At 42.1% G+C, this 25,267-nt stretch overlaps 1 protein-coding gene across 6 annotated transcripts in view; it reads right to left on the reverse strand.

Annotated features, from left to right (window-relative positions):
* Positions 1–7,076: 7,076 nt before the first annotated feature.
* The window catches only part of LPIN1 (lipin 1), a 141,144-nt gene continuing 122,953 nt past the window's right edge, over positions 7,077–25,267 (reverse strand). For 5 of the 6 annotated variants that reach the window (XM_087702708.1, XM_087702709.1, XM_087702711.1 and 2 more), the window contains 8 exons: positions 25,178–25,233; positions 23,412–23,532; positions 19,577–19,725; positions 17,917–18,003; positions 15,582–15,734; positions 13,916–14,030; positions 12,385–12,488; positions 7,077–9,878 (listed from right to left, as the gene is read on the reverse strand). In XM_087702708.1, coding sequence (XP_087558834.1) covers positions 9,719–9,878; positions 12,385–12,488; positions 13,916–14,030; positions 15,582–15,734; positions 17,917–18,003; positions 19,577–19,725; positions 23,412–23,532; positions 25,178–25,233 — 945 coding nt within the window. In that variant the 3' untranslated portion in view covers positions 7,077–9,718. The remainder of the gene's footprint in view (positions 9,879–12,384; positions 12,489–13,915; positions 14,031–15,581; positions 15,735–17,916; positions 18,004–19,576; positions 19,726–23,411; positions 23,533–25,177; positions 25,234–25,267) is intronic. The other variant, XM_087702713.1, reaches the window with a different exon arrangement.

Raw genomic sequence — 25,267 nt, forward strand, 5'->3', positions numbered from 1 at the left:
GACAAGCTTTGGGATTTCTAAAAACTTGGGAGCTAAGACGCGGGAACAGCTGGCAAATGTTCCATAGAGCAAATATCATGGCCAAACAAGTCATGAAGCCTGGCTGACTCAAATCTCTTTTCAGATTTTTACTTACTTGGCAACGGAAAATCTTGGATTAGGATGAAGTGAAGTTCGTAAGGAGTCCAATTAAGTCATCCTGTTGGCTAGAGTTTATCTGACTCTAAGGCTATACTATTTTACACTTTTTTATTGGTTTTTCCCCCCCTTGGCAAGTTAGCTGTGCTTAGGTAATGAACAGCATCTTTTTTTTTCTGAGCTACAACGAAGCCTGTCCGTCTGCAAAAATGTTCTGAAAAATATAGCAGTTACCAATAGCAGTTAGACTTATATACCGCTTCATAGGGCTTTCAGCCCTCTCTAAGCGGTTTACAGAGTCAGCATATCGCCCCCACAGTCTGGGGTCCTCATTTCACCCACCTCGGAAGGATGGAAGGCTGAGTCAACCCTGAGCCGGTGAGATTTGAACAGCCGAACTGCAGTCAGCTGAAGTAGCCTGCAGTGCTGCATTTAACCACTGCGCCACCTCGGCTCTGTATGAAGCTTGATAATGCAGATCAGTGCTTCTCAATCTTGAGCCACCTGAAGATGCGTGGACTCCAACTCCCAGAATTCCCCAGGGGGGGATGGGGGATTCTAGGAGTTGAAGTCCACGCATCTTCAGGTGACCAAGGTTGAGAAACACTGATGTAGATGATTTCATCTTTTGTAATGTTTGTTTTTTCCAAAGCACGTTAAAAACAAGCTGTTCCCAATCTGGCCTGGGAATTCTGGAAGGTGTAATCATATTAATATCCTAATATGATTTGTGTCGATAGCTTTAGTATCCTGTGGCTATCACTGAGCATTGTATCTTATGTTTTTTGATGATTGCATTTTATGATTATGATTATCACTTGTTGTTTTTATGTACAGTGAAAGCATATGCCCCAGAGACAAATTCTTTCTGTGTGTCCTGTTTTCTTTCCTTTTTCACTCCTCTTTCCTTTTTCTTTCTTTATCCTTAGCAAGGTTTTCCCAGAAGCGATTTGCTATTGCCTCCTTCCTAGGTCTGAGAGAAAGCGACTAGCTGTAGGTCACCCCGCTGGTTTCACATCTAAGGCAAAACTAGAACTCACCGTCTCCTAGTTTCCAGCCTCGATGCCTTATCCACAGGGCTGGATTTAGATGAAAAGAGGCCCTAGGCTACTCCACTTATGAGGCCCTTTCACCTCCCATTTTTAAGTTTGTAAATTACACGAGAGACAATAAAATACATCATTACTGTGATATATATCAATATAGATCAATATATATAGCTGGCCTCCTGACGGAGGGCGGCTCTGCTCTGCGGCAAAGGCAGCGAGGCCAGCCGCCTCCCCTGCTGCGCTCAGCTGCCCGGCTCGGCCCCCTCGCCCTCACCTGCCTGGCCGCTGGTGGGCTCCGCGTCGACGGGGCGGCTACTGGGAGCGGCCGCGCCTCTCACCCGACCGCCGGTGCCGGGAACGTGGGCGGGCTCCCCAACTGCCGCGGCGCTGGAACGATCTTAACCAATACATTTTTATGTTTGTTTATTAGTCATATGCCTAGAATTTCTCCTTATTTTCGGTTCAGTGTTTTAGTGTTCACTGTTTTTAGAATAGTGTAATTTTAATTTTGCTAACAATTTGAATGTAGGCCCCTCTTGATCTTGAGGCCCTAGGCTGAAGCCTAGTTAGCCTGTAGGAAAATCTGGCACTGCTTATCCACAACACTCAATAGGCTCTCAGAATTGGAATAAAGAGCTAACTCAATCTGATACTAGCTCAGCTTTCAAAGTTCATTTTAAAAGCCTGAAAGGGGAGAGGATTTTTTTAAAAAACAAACCCTGAACTGTTATAATCCATTTTCTTTCTTGATCACCAAAGAAAATAATACCCGCCTTTTGAAGGGTCTGGCAGACAAAAGGCAAGGTTGCATTTAGAAAAGACTGGATTATTGTAATGCGCTCTACATGGGGCTGCCCTTGAAGAGTGTTTGAATAGCAATAGCAATAGCAGTAGACTTATATACCGCTTCATAGGGCTTTCAGCCCTCTCTAAGCGGTTTACAGAGAGTCAGCATATTGCCCCCAACAATCTGTCCCCCTAATTGAAGACTCCAATTAGTCCAGAACGCAGCCGCGCGAGCGATTGTGGGTGCACCAAGGTACACCCACGTTACACCTATCCTCCGCGAGCTGCACTGGCTACCTATCAGTCTCCGAATCCGCTTCAAGGTGCTGGTCGCTACCTATAAAGCCCTACATGGCATCGGACCTGGGTACCTGAGAGACCGCCTCCTGCCAATTACCTCTCTCAGACCAATTAGATCGCACAGGTTGGGTCTCCTCCGGATTCCATCTGCCAGCCAATGTCGGCTGACGACTCCCCGGGGGAGAGCCTTCTCTGTTGCAGCTCCGGCCCTCTGGAACGAGCTCCCTGTTGAGATCCGGACCCTTACTACCCTCCAGGCCTTCCGCAAAGCCACCAAGTCCTGGCTTTTCCAGCAGGCTGGGGGGAGCTGAGAAGCATCTACCTCCACGGAAATTGTGAATGTTGGTTTTGTTTTTAATATGTTGTCTTTGTCTCATTCCCCCCTTTCCCTTGTCTTTTGTGAGCCTCCCGGAGTCCTCCGGGAGTGGGCGGCATACAAGACAAATAAATAAATAAATAAATAAATAAATAAATAAATAAATAAATAAATAAATAAATAAATAAATAAATAAATAAATAAATAAATAAATAAATAAATGAATAAATAAAATAGTACACAACTGAAGTGTGTTGCTTGCAAGCCTTGATTGTGGCCAGAGAAAATGGATTTCCTGAATCAATAAATAGGCTCTCGTCAACAACATGGAGCTGACTTTTAGACTTTGCAAACACCTTGGAGAGCTTCAGACAACTCCTGCCTCTCCCATTTTTCCTCCATCCTTCTCCCTTACACCCCAGTGAGACCTGCCAGTGAATTAATGAGGAATCCCCCCGCCCTCCCTTCTTTTATTGTTGCTGTTGTTGCCTGTGTTAACGTAACCGATCAATTTTTCTGCTAAAAGCTGCTGGGATAAAGGAGGCACTGAGGATGTGCTCAAAGCATCCCATTAATATTGTACATTTCTGGAATATAAAAGGCCAAAGAGACAGCTCTCCTGGACAGGGAGAAGGTTGATATAAGGAGAAGCACCAAAAAAAAATCAAACAGTTTCAGCATTCCTCTACCAGAGTAGTGAACCAATGGTGCAGTGGGATCTACACCCAAAATGAGTTGTTTCGTGCCCACTTTGCTACGTTAGGTGGGAAATAAAATCCACAGTGTTCCTCCTCCTGATATTTCCAGTTTTCTTTCTTTCTCACAGGCATAATGCTTAAAATAGGAAATTTAAGCTGGGAATCCAAGTCAGCTAGAGCAGTGGTCTTCAACCTTGGCAACTTTAAGACCTGTGGACTTCAACTCCCAGAGTTCCTCAGCTGGCTGAGGAACTCTGGGAGTTGAAGTCCACAGGTCTTAAAGTTGCCAAGGTTGGAGACCACTGAGCTAGAGCTATGGTGCAACATTAAAGGTGGTTACTGAAGACTATCTACATGGTATCGGACCTGGTTACTTGAGAGACCGCCTCCTGTCAATCACCTCCCAAAGACCTATTAGATCCCACAGACTAGGCCTCCTTCGACTTCCATCTGCCGGCCAGTGTCGGCTGGCAACTCCCCGGGGGAGGGCCTTCTCTGTGGCTGCTCCGGCCCTCTGGAACGATCTCCCCATTGAGATCCAGACCCTTACCACCCTTCTGGCCTTCCGCAAAGCAACTAAGACCTGGCTGTTCAGGCAGGCCTGGGGCTGTTGAATTTTCCAGCCCCATCCGAGGTTACGACTGTTGGTGTATTTTAAATTGTTGTCTTTTATTTTTATTTTTGTACCCCTTCCCCTTCTGATTGTTAGCCACCCTGAGTCTTCCGGGAATAGGGCGGCATACAAACCAAATAAAACCTTAAACTTTAAACCTATCCATGGCTCAGGGGACTTGTGAATAGACATAGTTAGGATTACAGTCAAATGTTGTGATTGAGCCCAAGTAGACTTTCACTCTTTGCTTAAACTTTCCTCCCAATCCTCAGAAACGTTCTAAAGACTTTAGGCTTGGGCTGAAATTTGTTCAGTGTGTACCAGTTGTTCAGTGTGTATCAGAGGTGATATTCAGCCGGTTCTGAGCAGTTCTGGAGAACCGGTAGCGGAAATTGTGAGTAATTCAGAGAACTGGCAAATACCACCTCTGGCTGCCCCCCCCCCCTCCATCTATTTGCTGCCTCCTGAGTCCCAGCTGATCAGCTAGGTTTTGTTGCCCTGCACAGGAGAATGGAGTTGAAAAGCAGGTGTGGAGGGGAGGGAAAGGAGATTTTGAAATAACCTTCCCCAGGAGTGGGGTGGGAATGGAGATTTTGCAGTATCCTTCCCCTGTCACGCCCACCAAGGCATGCCACGCCCGCCAAGCCACGCCCGCAGAACCGGTAGTAAAAAAAATTAGAATCCCAACACTGGTGTGCATCTTTTGAAATCACACACCACACATGACATTTTCCAATGGATTGAATTTATTACAATATATTTATTTGCATTTTGTTGACCATCAAACTGAGGTTATCTTTTTTTTTATAGAGTCACAGCACTACTGCATATATGTACAGAGAAAATACTTTCCCCAAATATTTCCCTTAATAATTCTCCCTCTTGCCCTCAAATTCCCATCACCATTATTTGAATTTCAACGTATGGAACTAAATAGCCATAAAATGTATCAAAATAAACAGTGATCCATCTTGCATATTCTAGTTTAAGATATGGGAGAGAGTACAAACAGAGCATATATTGGCTTTCTATTTAGAAAAGGGAATCTTTTCTATAACAGAAAACCATCAATACACCAGAAGAGGGTCTTTTTTTTTAAATCTTTCACAGAAAGAACTAATTCATCCACTCCATGTTTATTGTGCAAATTCAACAATGCCATTTTAATGTATGCAGAACTACCTGGCCAAATTAAAAACTATTTAGAAACCGGATCTGCAGCTCATTTTATGTTTTTAACAATAAAGCTTGAGTAGGCTTTATAAAATATTCCTCCCCAACCAATGCCATAACTATCAGCTGCAATCCTCGGGAATTACATTCAACACTACAATAGCATTTTCTAATAAAGCTTAGGAAAGTTTAAAAACAAAAAAAAATGATGCCAGGCACATTAAAAAAATCAGCAAACAAGAGCAAAACCAATTTGCCAAGGTTTGTCAAGTCGATTCACATTTTCTTATGGAAATCCAGAGTTTGCCTCAAGTATTAACGCAGTAGAATTACATGTGGGACCAAGAATTCTCAGTTTAGCCTTGGTGACACAGTCCAATTCCTGAAAAAAATATTTACTGTTGGTTTATGAACTATTCCTTAAAATGAAGCCTGTTTCTTAAGGCAGCATCTTCATCCTTGAAAAACTAGAATAAGGAAACAATCTGGACCTACCAAGTCATGAATCCCTCTGATTCCTAGCTGTCTTCTTGCAATTTAAGTAAATGGGAATGAAACCTCTTTCAATAGGGCTGGGCAGAGTTTCAGATTCAATGCCCCCAAACGTGTTCAGAGCAAAACAAGAGGCGGAACATCTGCCCGCCGCTGGAAACCAGCGGCACCAAAGCAAGATTCGAAGCGCTATTCAACACTGTGGCTTAACCTTAGCTGGATCGTGCACATTTTGTTCTGAGAAATCAAATACAAATTCAAAATGGCAAAAAACACGCGTCCCGGCTGCAACGTGCGTTAAGAAAGAGGAATAAGCACGAGAAGCATTCTGCAATAAAAGATACGCGCTCCCCAAAAAGTGATAATATAGAAACAAGTTTTTCCGCAGCTTTCTATTCCCCATGCTAAACTTTTGGGTGATCAAATGTTGCTAAATCCACAATCGTGTTCTTGGACCTGAGAAGTAGATTTCCTGTTGTTCAACTAGGAATTTGGTAACATTAAAGACTTTAATATTATGCTGGTTTTGGATCAGTACCTGTATTTCTTTATGTACCCGTGATATTACCCATAAATAGGAACCAATGTACATTCAGAAATAATTGAAGGAGGGGGGGAGGGAGGGAGGGAGGAATACTTTACTAATCCCAGCAAGTTATGGTGTCCAATCGTATTACTGAAAGCACATAGGATGAGAAGTGGGGAAAGAGAATTATTAGACAAGGAAAATGACAAAATCCCATTCAAGGGAATGAAATGGAATGTGTGATCTAGTCCAGGGGTCCCCAATCCCCGATCCATGTACCTGCACCGGACCGCAGCACGCCAGTAACCAGGCCGCACAAATAAGTGACGCCCCACCCGCGGGATCCAGGTAGCGCATGAAACCACGCCCCCTCCGGTCCACGGAAAATCCTTTCTCCACGGAACTGGTCCCTGGTGCCCAAAAAGATTGGGGGGGGGGGGGAGACACTGATCTAGTCCTATGCATCCAACTCCATCTTTATCTGCTGAAAAGGGTTCTAAGAATTGCCGCTGAAAATCACTTTCATTTGATTTACTGGATCTTCATCATAAATTTAGACCGGAAACATAATATTTTGTCCTATTTTTGTTGTTGTTGTTGTTTTGTAGTTGCAAGCAACAGGTATTAGAGATGTTTCATCTCCTTACAGATATCAATACCCTCATTCAGGGGTCCCCAACACTCCCGGTCCATGGACTGGCACTGGGTTGCAGCATACGAGAAACCGAGCCACACAAACGAGCGAAGCCCCTTCCGCAGGATGTGGGCAGCATGCGAAACCATGCTCCCTCCAGTCCACGGAAAACCCTCTCTCCGCGCAACAGATCGCTGGTAGCCACAAGGTTCGGGGACACTGCCCTAATTCATCTATTGGAATACAAAAGAGCTTGTATGCCTGTTGAAGCAAAATAACATGTAGAAATTTGGCTGTGCACACATAATTCCCCTTTCATTTTAACCGCTTGGACTTGAAAGGAATTTCTTCCCCTCCAAAAACCCACAAGAGTTCGAAAGAGAGAAATGGATTCAAATCTCAACCCCGTTTCTCCTTCCCTATCAAGCAAAGTGACTTTGGGGGTTTGAGCAGTTTTGGCCTTTGAATTTATTTTAAATTATTTTACATATGCTGCTGTGGACTGCCGAGAACGGTAATCAGAGGAAACAGTGATGCTGCTTCAGAAAAGGTTGTGTACTCACAAAAAAAGTTAACAGCACAGAAGGAATTAAATGGGAAAACCAATTTCTAGTTGGGCCCTGGCTGTAGTCACCGACAATCCTGATTTGAATCGATCTTCATTCCAAAGATTGCAAGTTGAGAACAGAATCCACAATATACGATTTAATCATGTGGGCTGTCTTACAGTAGGATTAAAATTGCAAACATACAATGAAATCCAACTGTACCGATGGGGCTTATTTCTGAGTAGGTAGCATCAGTTGCAGCATAAAGCTAATGGGATAATTATTTAGCGGAATGTGCACTATAAGAGCCAGTGTGAAATTAATTCATTAAGTATAAAGAGTGACAGGCTATGATACTGAACGTAATTTTCACTATCAGTGGGGAAAGCCCCCTGATTTAATGGCAAACAAATTCCCTTACTTAAAATTGGCTTGCAGCTTCGGATCCTAAATCCAGTTAAAGGCAGAGCTTACTAACACAGCAATCCATTATATTTTTTTTAGAAGTTAGGCCCAATGGCTTTATTGGGACTTCCAAGTAATTATTTATGGGGGGGGGGGAATCTAGGTCAAGTTAGTGAAAGTAATTTAACTTTATTCTAATTAACTTTAGCTGGATTTGGCCACAGTATTTGGAAGCTGCTAGAGTGCAATTATGAAAACACAAATAGACAGAATTCTCAAGTTCCCTTTTAAAAGAAGCAGAATATATATATAATGGCAAGTGAGGTATGTCTAAAATTCATATAAGAAGGATTCCAAACAATTTCTTCTAAGGGGTATTATTTACTCAGAGATCAGCAAGAGAAAAATACTGGAGTTAAATTTCAACACAGCAAGAAAGATATTTTAACATAAGTTCTAACCATCTCAACAGCATTACTTTTGCCCAGTCTCCAACTTTAAAAAAAGACTTACAGGCCTCAGGCCTGTTGTCTTTATATAAGCAGATTACCTAGCAACCTTCCAATAAATATTAAAAGGAAATAGTTTAATAAAAGCAAGGATTTTCTTTTTTAAAAAGATTATTTGATGTGCAGTATAAACAATGGAAACTTGCATTTTAAAGAAGGCCAGCAACTTGTAAAAAGCAGCTTCTCTCAATCTAAAATATTCATTATAATATTGAATCTCAAAGACAGTCAAACGTAACCAAAAAGAAAAAAGGAAGGTAATGATTTTTCCTAATAATACCAAGAAAAAAAAAATGAAATGTAAAAACTCTCAGTAAAGGCTGTCTATAATCTAGGATACCCCAAATCATATTAATCTCAAAACTGTGTGGTGAAGAAAAAGAAAAATACCAAGGGAAAAATCTTCGGAGGATTTAAAATCAGCCAACTCCTTCACTTCTCACATCTAATTCACATAGTGCAAATAAAATAGGCTGAACCAGCAACGAAGCAATTCAAGAAAGTTCACTAAAAATACTTCCAGACATGTTTCCCTTGCAATTGGAGGCAGAAACCTTCGCGTATTGTTATGTTAGGTGGGAAGAGCACACTTCTATTTAAATGGCATCGCTGTTCATGGGAAAGAAGCCAGGAACGGCAGAGGACTCCGCTGCAAAGTATCCAAGACACACTATTTGAAAAGCATATATGTCACAGTAGTAAACTCTTAGCTATGGCCATAAAAATATTGCACTGTGGGACCTCTGGCGGGCCCAAACCTTCCAGCAAGATTAAGATGAAGCGCAGTAATTGGTAGCAGGCTCAAAGTTTCGTCTGATAAAATATGGCCTAAACTTAGCAGAGCCGACTCAGTCACGTGCAAATGATAATCAAAGTGCATTCGATTCCTTAAAAATAAAAGAGATTTTCATCGTAACAAATGAAATTGAAAGAACAATTTGGCAATGGTACATATGGACAGAATTGGGAGGTTAGAATCATAACCCCTATCAATACAGTGCTAGCCACCACAGCCATGCTGTGTTCAGCTTATCGATCGACTGAATTTTGTTCACTTGATCTCAACGTATTTTGTTGATTAGCGGGGGTTTTGGGGAGGGGGGGAGTATAAAAAAATATGCGTGTTACACCCCGGAGGCTTAGAGTTTCCTCTTCCTCTACCTGAGAAGTAGGGGATGGAATGGCTCTGGTAGTGCTTCAAGAGGCAAACACACCAGTGTGCTTTCAAAGCTCGCATGGAAACGCCGAAGACCATAGAGGGCTATGAGGTTCCCGCTACCACGGCACCCGGAATTGTCCCTTTCAAAAGAAGACAGGGCATTGGGTACCTCTTAAGCATTATGCTGGTGAAGAGCTGGACAACCTTTGGAAATGCTTTTAAAGAACAAAGGTAATTTCTGAATTGGCTTTTTTTTTTTTTTTCAAACCACTGCATCCCAAATTTCGTTTTGAGGCGCAAAAATCCAGCTGAACGACTGAAGCATAGAAGAGCTGAGATGGTTAAGATGCTGCCAAGATGTTTCAAAAAGACTTATGGCAAACTAGAATGAATATCTTGATTGTCAAAAGGTGGCAGTGGGTCCCTCCAGTATGTGAACTGACTGTAGGTGTCAGAACAGGGGAAGTCTGAAGAATGCCTTCTTTTCAGCAAGGGAAATACATGATCCACCACTTCGCAAAGTCTCCCATACCTGTGAGGGGAAAAGAGAATTTGGGGAGGGGGGGGGAGAGATAGAGAGAGAAACATCTGAGATATCTGAACCATTTTATTTATTTGTTTCATTTCTATGCTTCCCTTCTCACCAATAAGGCAACTTTGGGCGGCTTAAAAACAGCAAAAAGGTGAAATTCAAAACATTATTCACACTATTACTGATTTAGCAATAGCAATAGCAGTTAGACTTATATACCGCTTCATAGGGCTTTCAGCCCTCTCTAAGCGGTTTACAGAGAGTCAGCATATTGCCCCCAACAATCTGGGTCCTCATTTTACCCACCTCGGAAGGATGGAAGGCTGAGTCAACCCTGAGCCGGTGAGATTTGAACCGCTGACCTGCTGATCTAGTAGTAGCCTGCAGTGCTGCATTTAACCACTGCGCCACCTTGGCTCTGATGTTGTGGATTGCATGAACACAACTCAGGCAAAATAATTAGAGAAACATAACATCCTTACATCAGCCTTTTAACTTATTCGTGAATGTTAGGCCTAGAAGTGTGACTTTCTAAAACACTGCTAGGAAGAGTAGAGTTGGGATGCTGCTTGAAGATATTGTAAACCACAGTTAGTCAGTTTTGCAGCAAAGGTCTTTGTAAGAAAATAATCCACAATAGGTTTACAAAACCCACTAAAGTAAAAAATAAATAAATAAACAGCAACAAAAGCATCTCCTGCAGCTTACAGAAATGAACAGGTGAACAGGTGAGGTGTTTCAATGGCCAAACTGAAATTAACCTCATCTTCTGATTTCAAAGATTAAAAACAGCAGGAATAAAGATCCAGGCGAAAGCAACAAGATCTTATTTATTAACCGCTGGACAATTCCATTTGTAGCAAAGCGTTACATTTCCCTCTATAATCACTTCCAAATATTTTTCCCACCTGAATTCCAACTTCAGAAAGCCTATCAAATATACCGTATTTTTCGGAGTATAAGGCGCACCGGAGTATAAGACGCACGAAGGTTTTGAAGAGGCATTTTTTTTAAAAAAAGGAGGTAGGTAGATAGAGGGATAGAAAGGAAGAGAAAGAGAAATACAGTAGGTAGGTAGGGAGAGTGGGAGAGTAGATGGGTAGGTAGGTAGGTAGGTAGGTAGGTAAAGGGATAGGTAGAGAGAGAAATAGAGAGAGAAATACAGTAGATAGGTAGGGAGAGAGAGAGAAGGTAGGTAGATAGATAAAGGAATAGAAGAGAGAGAAATACAGTAGATAGGTATGGAGAAAGAAAGTGTATAGGAAGGTAGGTAGGTAGAGGGATAGAGAGAGAAATAGAGAAATACAGTAGATAGGTAGGGAGAGAGACAGGCAAGTAGGTAGATAAAGGGAGAGAGAGAAAGAGAGAGAGAGAAATACAATAGGTAGGTAGGGAGAGAGTGAGAAAATGAGTGTGTGTAGGTAGGTAGGTAGGTAGGTGGATAGAGAGAGAGAAATAGAGATAGAGAGAAAAACAGTAGGTAGGTAGGTGTTTCTGCTGGCACAGCACTTGATCAATGTAATTCTCATCAATCAGTTAAAGAGCTTTCCAAAAGGAAAAAAAAAGTTTTTGCACTCTGCAAACTTCCCAAAAACGGGCCCGTTTTTTCTCTCAAAAAAAGGCATGAATAGCCTTGGGGAGTGGGGGGAACTTGCAGAGTGCTCCGAAGGGGGGGGGGGCAAAAACAGGCCCGTTTTTTATCCAAAAAATTGCATGCATATTCTTATGGGGGCTGACTTACACCATCACCCCTGAAAAAACCCTGCTCCTTATCTCAGAACTAACAGGTTCAAACCCTTCCCAGATAATGTAACTAGACTATGTCTCAGTCACCTGCAAAGGCTGTTGGGGGCTGGGGAGGGCAAAATATGGCCCGTTTTTTTTTGCTCATTTCTGACCTCCCCAGCCTCCGAGAGTTCTCTGAAAGCCTTCATAAGGGTATGCACGGCCATTTTGTTGAGGCGGGACTTTGGGAGGCAAAAAATGCTGTATTCGGTGTATAAAACGCACCCAGATTTTCAGCCTCATTTTTGAGGAAAAAAGGTGCATCTTATATTCTGAAAAATACAGTAACCACTTAGTAGACAAACAGACAACTTATCAGGCAGCCGAAAACAAGAGTTTGGAAAGGAGAAAAGTTGTTAATGGATTACACCTACAATGGGACTTGGCCATTCTTTCTTAGAAATGATTACTTGATTATTTTGTTGTATGCACAAAAACCCACACCTTACTGAAATCTTAAGAGGGCATTTTTAAATCACTGCAAGTGTATTTTTAAACCAAAAAGTGTATGTCCTTTACAAAGAGATTGTTTAAATAAAGAAAATGTTGAATCCTACTTTTTGATGTTAATCTCTACACCACCAAAATAAATATTTAGGAATACGCATCGTATCACTGAATTTTTATTTCCAGTCCATTCATTTAATTCCTGCTACAACTTTCAGCATCAAGGACTTAAGGAGGAAAATCAGCAGGACATAAGTAGCAGAAAATTACTCACGATGAAATGTTGGTCTTCGCATGTTCTTGAATTAGTTCTCCTTTTGGATTAACAGTGAATATTCTGTTTAGTGAAACTCCAACTTGTTTGTATGAGTACACATCCTGGATAAAAAATATATATGAATCTCATTAAAATAACCCACAAATAGTTTTTAGGTGTAATATAGTTTTAGGTATTGGAGGCACTTCATACATTTTAAGTTATAAAATATATATTCCAAGAACTGATTCCTTAAAGTTGATCTGAACTTCTGAGACGGTAGTTTTCACAGTAATAACACAGAAATGATTTTCCACCAATGATTTGTTGTTTTCCAATACATTTTTAAAAAAATTTCCTGGTCATTATCACCATTAAAAACGAGTGGGACAGTTTCACAAACATTCAGTGAAAGCTTTATCTGGCTGCCTAGGGAATGGAAGCAATATAGAAGGGTGTATCTGAGCACAGATAAGATACCTTTGTTAAGGATTATCTTGAGAAGATAGGAACAGTGTATGCATTTCTTCTGCTGTTATTGTGTCTACTGGTTGCCCATCTGCAGATTTAAGCTGATTTAATTATACCTAGGCAGGGAGGGACCAGTGGAATACCTACAAGGCCATTCTCATTATCTGTTGGGTCTGATCCACTTTAAGCTGGAGGTGAGCCATGCAAGTGCTTTGCAGGTGATTGAGGCACAGTCTAGTTACATTATCTAGGAAGGGTTTGAACCTGTTAGTCCTGAGATAAGGAACACGGGTTTTTTTCAGGGGTGATGGTGTAAGTCTGACCACCTGTGTTTCAGATCTATGTCCATTCTGGTTGGACATGGTCTCCCATGAGGTGGTAGTTGGATCTAGGTAGTGGTGAGCTCATCCTTGAGAGAGGGGATGGTTTGGTTGACTCTGGAGGAGGTGGTTTGATCCCTTCTCAAAAAAAAATATTGCAGCATCCGGAAGACCGCAGTTTCAATGGGCATTCCTGGAGGAAGAACCACCAAAGGAAGAGGACTCCTTTTAGTCTTGTTTCAAACCAGTATGTAGCACTGGTATCTCTTAGCAGCTTTTGATACCATCCACAGATCAGGGGTCTGAAGTGGTCAAGAACAGATCCAAATGGCCCAAGCCAGCATGGCCAACTAGGGCAATGGGAGTTGTAGCTTAGCAGAATCTGGAGAATATTTCTCTGAACTGGAAAATGAATCCTGCAGTGCCAATGCTTCTATGGAAAAACTCTTTGGGAAATATCATCACAATTGGTACTTAGCAATAGCAGTTAGACTTATATACCGCTTCATAGGGCTTTCAGCCCTCTCTAAGCAGTTTACAGAGTCAGCATATTGCTCCCAACAACAATCCGGGTTCTCATTTCACCCACCTCGGAAGGATGGAAGGCTGAGTCAACCCTGAGCCGGTGAGATTTGAACAGCCGAACTGCAGAACTGCAGTCAGCTGAAGTAGCCTGCAGTGCTGCATTTAACCACTGCGCTACCTCGGCTCTTCAAACAATGTAAATTTTTTTTACAAACAATGTAAAAATTACTTACAGCAGCCCTGTTGCCAAAGGCAGCATAAAAAGGTTCTGTGTTAGGATGAAATAAGTGTTTTATGTCTGTTAAGCACTGAACTTTAAATTTCTCTGGCTTCTTCTCTATCACTTCCCTGAAATAAAAGAAGAAAATAAATTTAGGTAAAAATAAATAAAATAAGGTGAAATATTAGATCGGGGTTGTCAAACGCAAGGCCGGCAGGCCAGATCCAGCCCACAATGTGGTCGGATCCAGCTTGCGAGGTCGTCCTGGAAAATGTAAGGGGGCAGCCCACATTGCTTCAGCCCAGTCTACCCAGTACAAAGAGGAAACATCAGGCCAGCATAGCTTCAGCCCGGTCTACCCAGTGCGAAGAGGAAACATGCCAGCAGTTTGGGGAGTGATGTCAAGCTGGCCATGCCCATCCAGTTGGCCACGCCCCCACACACCCCGAGGCCAACCACAGCCTTGATGCAGCCCTCTGTGAAATTGAGTTTAGATGATATTAGATTAGCATCTGTATTAGATGCTCTTTGTGTAAATGGTACACAGCATATTTCTTTCACCTATGTGAACAATTTCAATTGATGAAGACTTCCGACTAATGATCTCTCAAGATTTTCAGAAGTATTTTATGGTCCACAGGGCTGTTTAAAATTAAACAGGAAGCCTTATTCTATGTAAACAAAAAAAAAGGCATTGCTATAAAGCCTGTTGATTTTGGCAATGTGGGAGCGGTGGTTCATTTGGATAAACTTTCAGTCTTCAAATAAATGTATAATTTACTGATGAATATATTGGCCTTATAATTATTTCATGATCTGATTTCCTTCTTCCTCAATGGACAACATCATGAAATCAGAAAGGAAAAGGTTTCCAATCTGCTGCGTTTTAGAAATATGAAGATCAAACATTTTTCTTTTAGCTTATTTTTATTCAATAAGAAGCAAGTGGATAAAGAATATATTTAGTGGGGAAATTACTCTGCTTTTAAACATTTCCTATTAAGACACAATTTTGGGCATAAGCCTAAGGTGAATTCTGATTACAGGTCCCAAATCCATACATGTATATTTCTTAAGCCAGAAATAGCTTAAATCTTACTGCTTTTTCATCAGTATCACATAATTACCTTTCACTAAAGTTGATCCATAAATACTGAATGTAACAACGTGCATTACTGAACAATATATTTTACTGCTACGTTTTGTGGGGTCACTACATGTATATGATACCTTTGCAACAGTATGTTAATCTTATTGTGTAATACAGTGTTTTTCAACCTTTTTTGTGCAAAGGCACACTTTTTTCATGAAAAAAATCACGAGGCACACCACCATTAGAAAATGTTAAAAAAAATTAACTCTGTGCCTATATTGACTATATAGCGGGTGTTTTTCCCACGGCACACCTTACACTATGTCACGGCACACTAGTGTGCCGCGGCACAGTGGTTGAAAAACACTGGTGTAATAGGTCTAACCCCTGAATCATTTCAGGTGTGAAAAAAATTACACCTTGTTCACAGTAGCGTTTCTCAGTCGTGGCCCTTTTTAAGAGGTGTCAGCTTCAGCTGTCAGAATTCCTGAACTGGTATTCTAGGAGTTGATATCCACACCTCTTAGAAAGGCCAAGGTTGGGATATAACTGGTCTAAGCTTGGCAAGAACCAAATGCTGTGATACCTGTGAAAAGCTGAGAACAAACTGCTGGGACTCAATAGCACAGGCCCTTGTGGTAACACCGTTCCTCGCTCATTCACCCAATGCAAGTAACCTCGAGTCATATCTGCCATCCCAATAGCACGGGCTGAACAGTACAGGAACTTGTATCCATTTCTGTGATTTTAAAGAGAGAGAGAGAGAAGAAAAAAACAGGCCGTCATCAACACACATTTATTGAGATTGTTTTTGCAACTTGCAGGGGTTACAGATTACTATTGCTAGGTACACAATACTATGGAACCACAGCTGCCAGTTCTTTAGCTGGTGTTGGCCTTCATACACACATCACGTTCTTCCCAAGAACCATGGCAGTGGTGGGATTCAAATAATTTAACAACCAGTTCTCTGCCCCAATGACCAGCTGGGTAGGCGTGGCTCAGTGGTCAAGAGAGTGGGTGGGCGTGGCCAACTCAACGTCACGCACATCGATGGGCGCTTCGCTTTAGCTGTTACAATGAAATAAGGATTAACAGGAGAGGCAGTTTCTGTAAGCAGGTCAATAAAGATGAGGCTAGAAACAACACCAGAATGTTTCCTTCCTGCCTTCCTTACAGGATTAGCCCTGTAAAGTGAGAAAAAACAAAAGGAGATTTCTTCCAACAACCGGTGGCGCAGTGGTTAAATGCAGCACTGCAGGCTACTGCTAGATCAGCAGTTCAGCGGTTCAAATCTCACCGGCTCAGGGTTGACTCAGCCTTCCATCCTTCCGAGGTGGGTAAAATGAGGACCCAGATTGTTGGGGGCAATATGCTGACTCTCTGTAAACCGCTTAGAGAGGGCTGAAAGCCCTATGAAGCGGTATATAAGTCTACTGCTATTGCTATATTGCTTAGAAAATTAACAACCGGTTCTCCCGGATAGGTGCGGACTGGCTGAATCCCGCCACTGAACCATGGATAGATGTAGATATATACAGGTAGTCCTTTTCTTACAACCATTCGTTTAGCAATCATTCAGGGGTGAGTTCCAGCTGCTGCTACTGCCGGTTCGCTCAGGGTCATGCGTGCGCGCATGCGCAGTACTAAAAAAACCCAAGATGATGCCGCCTAGAGAACCGGTTCGGGGGTGGGGGCGGCCGAGTTACTACCTACTTGTCCAAACCAGTCCAAACTGGTAGGAACCTACCTCTGCAATCATTCTAAGTTACATGTAGGAGAAGAGCAACCTGGGCTGGAAGGTGAGATTAAACATGTCATCATTTGGAGTCATTGTATTTCCACAAGAGAGCCAAGTCCAGCTCCCCACACCCCACACCCCTCCCATGAACTCCATTGATTCTTATCTAATGCCAATTTAACTTTGAGCATTAGTTGAGTGGGACTTACTTTACCAATGGTTAGATAATAAAAACAGAAGTGATTGGTGCTAATGGTTGGTATGGGTTGCTGCCATTATCACTGAATTGATATCATTGTGATGAATACTATTGTAAATACTTTATGGTTTCCTAAAAGTAATTGTATCTAGACAACACAGTATTTGATTTAAATTGTTTTTTTTTTTTTTTTTTACATATAGAGCCGAGGTGGCGCAGTGGTTAAATGCAGCACTGCAGGCAACTTCAGCTGACTGCAGTTCTGTAGTTCGGCTGTTCAAATCTCACCGGCTCAGGGTTGACTCAGCCTTCCATCCTTCCGAGGTGGGTAAAATGAGGACCCGGATTGTTGTTGGGGGCAATATGCTGACTCTGTAAACCGCTTCGAGAGGGCTGAAAGCCCTATGAAGCGGTATATAAGTCTAACTGCTATTGCTATAGCTATATTACGTAAACAAAGCAAATTTAAAAAAATGAATAAAAAAAGAACCCAAACTGTATTCCAAGAGAGGGCAAAAATGATAAGAGCTGCCCGTGGTTAACGCTGCCACGCTATTTATCATTCCAAAGCTGCCTATCTGTCCTGAAGGATGGGCGCTCAATTCTCAATGTTTGAAATATTCTTAGCTCAATAATTGGCATTTATTTTTATATGCCAACTCGCTTGCAATGGGAACTGACACCTGGAGTGGAAACTGACAAAGGAATAAGCAATAGCAATAGCAGTTAGACTTATATACCGCTTCATAGGGCTTTCAGCCCTCTCTAAGCGGTTTACAGAGTCAGCATATCGCCCCCAACAATCCGGGTCCTCATTTTACCCACCTCGGAAGGATGGAAGGCTGAGTCAACCTTGAGCCGGTGAGATTAGAACTGCCGAACTGCAGCTAGCAGTCAGCTGAAGTGGCCTGCAGTACTGCACTCCAACCACTGCGCCACCTCGGCGCAGAGATGATTTTGCAGAATAGTTAATATACTTACTGGCTCACTTTGTGATACAATTTAGCAATGCCTTGATGCGTCCAGTCCTTGCCAAGGGTAGGCAAAATATGACCTAGAGTATCTGATCTGCAAAAACAGAAGATATTTCAAACCAAGAAGAAATATACAATAGCCAGCTGTATTTGTGGAATACAGAAAACACGTTGGGCAATTAACGTTAATATACTTGTTGGTCAGCATAATTACTTTAATGACTTCTAGCAATGCAGGAATATATATTTAGAAATATCATTTTTTTTTCCCTTTCCAAACAATTATTTTCACTGTATAATGGAGGTGTTGGAAATATTCTAATTTTGACCCTATTGACTTGGTAATAGTATTATTACCAAATCCTTTCATGACTAAATTATACATTAGAAGCAGCAGTTATTTTGGGCCACTTTATTTTACACTCTTCAATAGATGTTTAGACATTTTACAAATCCCATGTTCCTATTTGTACACAATTAGATTTCAAACTCAGTCCTACAATGTTCAGAACTATGGATTCTTTTGTCTAGTTTAAACTTTACAATAATTGTAAATAAAAAAAAACATTGATAAGTATATCCCTCTAACACTAGTTCTTCTGTTGATTTTATTTTACATTCCCCCCTGACAGAATTCTAATAACTCACAATAAGTTAGCCGTTTGTGTTGACTTATTATTACACATCCATCAAATGTTTCTTTTGTTCTAATAGCAACAAAGGTTTATTAGGGCACAACCTAACTGTATCTATTCCTTATTCTCAGTATGGCACGTCTAACAGAATTTGATGCATTTAACATTAATAAACCGAAGCTAAAGATAGTAACGAAAAATATGAAAATACAAGGTAAAGCAGAATTGATGAATAAAAGATTTAAAAATTGAGAAGATCAAATATTTGTCATCACGTGACAAGTATGGACTATATATTACTACAAAATAACTATGTTAAGACATAGAATGAAGTTAGAAAAGGTACGCTAATGTCGGGTGAACTATAATTGTTATTGCTGAGAAGAATTTCTGTGATTAAGATCAATGTTTTGCCTAGCACAGTGTTTCTCAACCTTGGCAACTTGAAGATGTCTGGACTTCAACTCCCAGAATTCCCCAGCCAGCGAATGCTGGCTGGGGAATTCTGGGAGTTGAAGTCCGGACATCTTCAAGTTGCCAAGGTTGAGAAACACTGGCCTAGCATGTTGTTTTTGTGTCAGGTAAATCAAAACATCAGTTTTGTCAACTGATACACCATTTAAACAATCCAGGAGGATATATCTAAATTTGTGTGACAGAGGGGGGGAAAAAACCAAGTTAAATATAAGGTGTTGCAAAGTACACACACACAAAAAAGAAGAAACTGTATTTTGCAACTTCTTGTTTGGTTTGGATGAAATGTGTTGCTTGGAGGAGTTTGATCCTCAAGCGAAATGTATATATACATGACAGCATCACACTAAACAGAAAGGATACTTCAAAGGAAATTCTTAATGTCTGCTTCTGTAGAGTTGGCTCTTTCACAAATCATGAAACAGCCAAGCTTTTAATATTTGCTCTTCAGTTTAAAATAAAAAAAACATCACTATTGGTTTGTCTTATCAGAAAGAGCAGAATATAGTATTCCCTGAACAGAAATGTGCCATTCTGTCTCTAGCTGAAAAAACTCACCTTGTGATGGTGCCATCAATGTCAGAAATGATGACTTTGTCATCCCAGTTCCATAAATAAATGGTGCCTTCACAGCGACATGTTCCTTGATATTGTGTTGTGACACTAAAAATGACGTCATTGGGACCATTTTTAAGGTTGAGATTTTTCTGTCAAAAAAACAACAACACACACACGCACAGTCTAGAATTCAAACTTACTTTGAAGGAAATATATGTGGAATTGTAGTTCAAATGAAGCTGCAATTATACTTACAGCTTCCAAGCTAACAACTTATGCTCATAGGCTTAATGTTAGGAAAGTATTTCACTCTATACCAACTAATGAATTATTTTGATTAGGCCTTAAGAGAATCTAGAAGGGGGAAGTCCACCAGTGTACACCGCCATGATGGATAAAATCCCTCAGAAAAACCTTATTAACGCTGTAGGTAATTTTGGCATATGTAGACAGTAATCATGTTAAGGTTTTCCAAAAAATCGCTTTACAGACACTTAAACACCAACTTTGGTTAAAACAAGATGTCCCTTTCGCTTGTATTCAATGCTGACCTTACAGAATGAAATTTCATTTTTTTTCATTTATTTGACATTTATAGGCCGCCCTTTTCCCTGAGGGGACTCAGGGCGGCTTACAATTTGTAGGAAGGGAGTGCAAGACAAAACACAAAAAGAAAATGTGAAATATAATAAAATAAAACAATAAAACACAACATTCACTCAGCATTCGTGCAGGGAGAGAGTAAAGTCCTATCCCCAGGCCTGACGGGATAGCCAGATCTTAAGGGCCGTGCGGAAGGCCTGGACGGTGGTGAGGGTGCGGATCTCCATGGGGAGATTGTTCCATAGCGTCGGAGCTGCTACTGAGAAGGCTCTCCTCCGCGTAGTCGCCAGTCGGCACTGACTGGCGGATGGAATTCGGAGGAGGCCTACTCTATGCGATCTGATGGGACGGAGGGAGGTAATTGGCAGAAGGCGGTCTCTCAAATAGTCAGATCCACTACCATGGAGGGCTTTATGAATTGTAAGTAGCACCTTGAAGCGCACCCGGAGATCAACAGGTAGCCAGCGCAGCTCGCGGAGGATTGGTGTTATGTGGGCGAACCGTGGTGCGCCCACGATCACTCGCGCGGCCGCATTCTGGACTAGCTGAAGTCGCCGGATGCTCTTCAAGGGCAGCCCCATGTAGAGCACATTGCAGTATTCGTGCAGAAATGCTGTGTTATCAAAGAAGCCTCCTCAGCCAAAAAGATGTGAAGACTCAAGTTGGACTCCTTCTTTCTGAAAATTATGCCCCATGCCCGCCACCAACCAAGAATCTCTTCCTGTGTGTCCAATCACACTTGGCCAATGAAGAATTCTATTCTATTCTAAATTCCAGGTTTTGCTTCACAAGGCGGTGGCAAAAGGCTAGGGGAAATGATCCCCCACAGGTTTGCCTCAGGTGCCGATTTTTGGCATAGTGACTACACAAAATCTCCCACTAACTTGGTAAAAGCAGAAAGGTCCATGGCTCAGTGCCAGAGCATATTCTTGACAAGAAGAAAGTGGCATCTTTGAAGCTGGCGCCTCAGCCACTAGAAACAAGTTTGCTTGCTTTCTTTTTCTTTCTTTCTTTCTTTCTTTCTTTCTTTCTTTCTTTCTTTCTTTCTCTTTCTTTCTCACTTTTTCTTTCTTTCTTTCTTTCTTTCTTTCTTTCTTTCTTTCTTTCAAGAAGGGGAACAGACTCTACTCCATAGTAAAGTTTTGTCACTGAAGCACATCTCAAAGAAAAAGAAAACAAATTCCCAGGACCCAAAAGGCAGCTGGGCTTTTTTGATTTTTTTCCCCCTAGCACTGAAGATCTTATCGACCCTTTTTTTTTTTTTTTAAAGACATTTTAGACTGTGTTTGCTAAAAAGTTATACTGTGTACGGGCTCTGGGAAGTCGGGGGGAGGGAAGGGAGGTGGGGTTCTAGGGGGAGGGGGGGAGGGGGGAAATATAATATCTGTTAGAGCTTAAAGCACATGATTGCACTTGTATACTGTGGCTTTTCAATGTTAGTGTAAAAATACGACAAGCTGAACATATTGGTTGACAATAGAGGTACACCGAAGGGAGGAGGAGTAGAGTGAAAGAAGAAGGAGGGGTGGAGAGGGTGGGAGAGAGGATTGGAGGCAGGAGGAGAAGGAAGGGAGGGAAAGTAGTGGGAAAGAGGAGTGATAGAGGGGGAGGGGAAGTAGGAAGTAGAGGGGTATGTTGGAAGGAAGAATGAAAGTTGGAGGGGGGTGAAAGAGGGTGTATGGTGGGTCAAGGTGGTATATTGGGTTTGTATTATGGGGGGTATTGTCTATAAAAACGAGGACTGTGTTTATTATTCAATGTTATATGCCCCGGTTATGCACAGTATACATGTGATTGTATGGAATGAAATGGAAATAAACGTATTTTCACAAAGAAGAAGCTACTTCGATGAAAAGTGAAATGTTTTCAAAGAAAAAAAAAAACAGGAAAGTCCAGTTGCCTTTTGAACATCACCTTTGGGACACCCATGACCCGAATGACTTAGAATCCCCATAGACAGAAAAAGAAATGTATGTATTCATGGCCCCTTACATTTTACTGATTTTTCTCAACCTGTCAAGTTTCTTCCCTTTTACTCCATTCTTAAAAGGATGTCGTCTGACTATTTTCTTCTGCTACAGTTCAATTAACAGGCTTCCTTTCCCACTACCATGGACATAACTGGACCAGCGGAACTGCCAATCAACGGAATGGGACTGTTCTCCTCCTACCCTTCGCTGCCCCTTTTTCGCCCCCAGGGTTTCTCCCCGCCCCCCCGTCATCCACCTCTACCATTTCGCCTCCACTGTTAGGGCCCTAGTTGTTTGTCCTGGGTAATGGGACCCAGCCTCTTCCGTTCCAGGCCCTTCCTCATGGGCCTTTGAGAGAAATACTGTCCACTCCGGCCTTTTGAGCTTAAGAGAGAGTTAGCCACCAGCCAATCGGAGGAAGGGAAGGGAGAAAGAGAGAGGGAGGAAGGGAGAAAGTGTTGGGGGAGAAACCCTGGGGCGAAAAAGGGGCGGCGAAGGGTAGGAGAACAGTCCCAGACACCCCAATCAATGATCTCTTCTTCTCTTGTAAGCAAGTGATGCTGCAAGATATCCTTTCCTTGATACTGGGAGCTCTCTTATTATCACAGACTAGCTGATAACACGGTATTTATTTATCCTAATCCTGTATTAGACAGGAAAAGGAATGAATTATATCTATAGTGTGAAGTCAAAGTAATTCACTATAGATATAATTGATTCCTTTTCATTTCAGCGGCCCAGGCATTCCAGTTATGCTGGAACACACACACACACACCAGGGGTGGGTTTCTCGCCCCGTTCCAACCGGTTCGGTTGGAACGGGGCCGGCGGCGTCCTCGTGCACGCGCGCGGTGCACGCATGCGTACTAGCGTCTGTGCGATGCTCCAGCTGCTCCTGGAGGATCGCGCAGGTGCTGTATGCGTCCTGCGCATGCATGGAAGCGCAGAACTCGTCAAAACCGGGTAAGGAGCGCGGGCGGGCGAGTAGGCCCCCATCGCCGTTCCCGGAAGTTACTTACTTCCGGGTTCGCCGACCAACCGGTTCGCAGGGACCGCCGCGAACCAGTTGAAACCCACCCGACACACACACACACACACAAACGAGGGGTGTTAGGGGTGCCTTACCCCCACAGTATTTGTTTCCAGAAAGTAAGTGTGTACAAAGTTTGGTTGAAATTGCTCGAGGCATTCCAGAGTTATGCTGGAACGTACATACACACAGAGTCATATATGGAGGAATTCTGATGACAAATGTTACTTACCAGCTGTTCTGAGCTGAGTCGAAGGCTCTTTTTATAACCTATTCCAGACAACAGTGGAAGGTGGGTGGTTTCACTTTTAGTTCGGTGATCTTCATCACTTGAAGAAGTATCATCTTTGATTCTGAAACGTCAGACACAGAATGCTCACATTTCTTCTCTGTATCAACTCAGTGGGGAAACAGGCTTGTAAATAGGATTCCTCAGCTATTATTGATTATTTTATTTATGACAACTGTACACGCTTTGGGAGTCAAGAAAGAGTGACTGGCTCAAGGTCACCCAGTGGGTTTCTTTCCTGCCTGATATGGACACCAATCTCAGCAATTCTAATGTTACTTCCTTCATTAAACCATACAGGCTGTAATCACACTGATATAATTCACAATCATTTCTTTCTTTCTCTGATTAGTCAGAATTTGATATTTGTTGAAGCTCCCAGAACTGTCATCTTGCTATAAAAGTAATAAAATAATAAAGTAGCAGCAGAGACAAATAGAGCCAATCGTCACGAATGCAGGCTACTTCTGCTGATTGTCGGCTGCCTGCAATTTGGTGGTTCGAATCTCACCAGTTCAAGGTTGACTCAGCCTTCCAGCCTTCCGAGGTCAGTAAAATGAGGACCCAAATTGTTGGGGGGCGATAGGCTGACTCTGTAAACTGCTTAGAGAGGGCCATAAAGCACTATGAAGCAGTATATAAGTCTAAATGTTATTGCTATCTTGCAAAACCCAAAATAAATTTCTCGATGAAATACGTTTGTAGCAATTTGGAAAGAGACACTGTGCTGGTTAGAGCAAATAGTTACTTTAGGAATTAAGAACCATCCCCTTAAGGGATTGCTTTCTGGGAAATGTAGTTTTACGTCACGTAGTTTCTGATTGGCTAGCAGGGTTTTTAAATTCCAGCCCTGCCGGGATCTGTTTGCTTCTTTAATACAGGGACAAACTACCTTGTTTCACCTACGTGAATGGGAACGGATTACGTGTACCTCAGAAGAATCTCTTCAGTGACTGTGAGTTATTGTTTGAAAATGCCTGATAAATAAAAGTAATGTACATGCAGAGGTGGGTTCCTGCCAGTTCGCACCAGTTCAGTAGAACCCGTTTGTCAAATCTACCGCACCGGTTAGAAGAGGTTCCACCAGTGGACCCGGAAAGCAGGCCACACCTACAGAAGAGGTTCCAAAAATTTTTGAAACCTACCACTGACACACACACAGACACAAACACACACACACACACACACACACAGACTCACACAGAGAGAGAAAGAGAAAGAGAAAGAGAAAGAGGAAGGAAGGAAGGAAGGAAGGAAGGAAGGAAGGAAGGAAGGAAGGAAGGAAGGAAGGAAGGAAGAGTGAGAGATGAAAGAAAAAAAGGAAAAAGAGAGAGACAAAAGGAAGGAAGGAAAGAGAGAGAGAGAGAGAAAGTAAGAAAGAAAACACATGGCCGGCAAGCCACTCCCACCAGGTCACATGGCTGGCAAGCCACTCCCACAAAGGAGGCCACACCCACAGAGTAGGTTCGAAAAAATTTTGAAACCCACCACTGTGTACATGATACCCTTTCCTGGAGTTTATCTGTCCGAGCCAAGCAGCCTGCCGCTTGAAACAGAACAGACACCATAACAGTATGTCTAACAGATTTGGATTCAAATCTTATTCAGTTATGGAACACCGAAGGTGTGTTTTCTTATAATTTTGAATAGATAAATGAAATAAATTTTTTTTTTTAAATTAAAAAAAACAGGATAACGATGTCCAATACCTGTCTGCAATACTCTTCTCTTCTGTTCCGTTGAGACCTTGTGCTGGCTTTGCCTCCTGTGGGTAAAATGTAAGTGGGTGAGGAATAGTG

The sequence above is a fragment of the Thamnophis sirtalis genome, unplaced genomic scaffold, assembly GCF_051295495.1.
Source record: "Thamnophis sirtalis isolate CommonGarterSnake01/CBP01778 unplaced genomic scaffold, rThaSir2_p1.2 scaffold_16, whole genome shotgun sequence".
NCBI classification, from domain to species: Eukaryota; Metazoa; Chordata; class Lepidosauria; order Squamata; family Natricidae; genus Thamnophis; species Thamnophis sirtalis.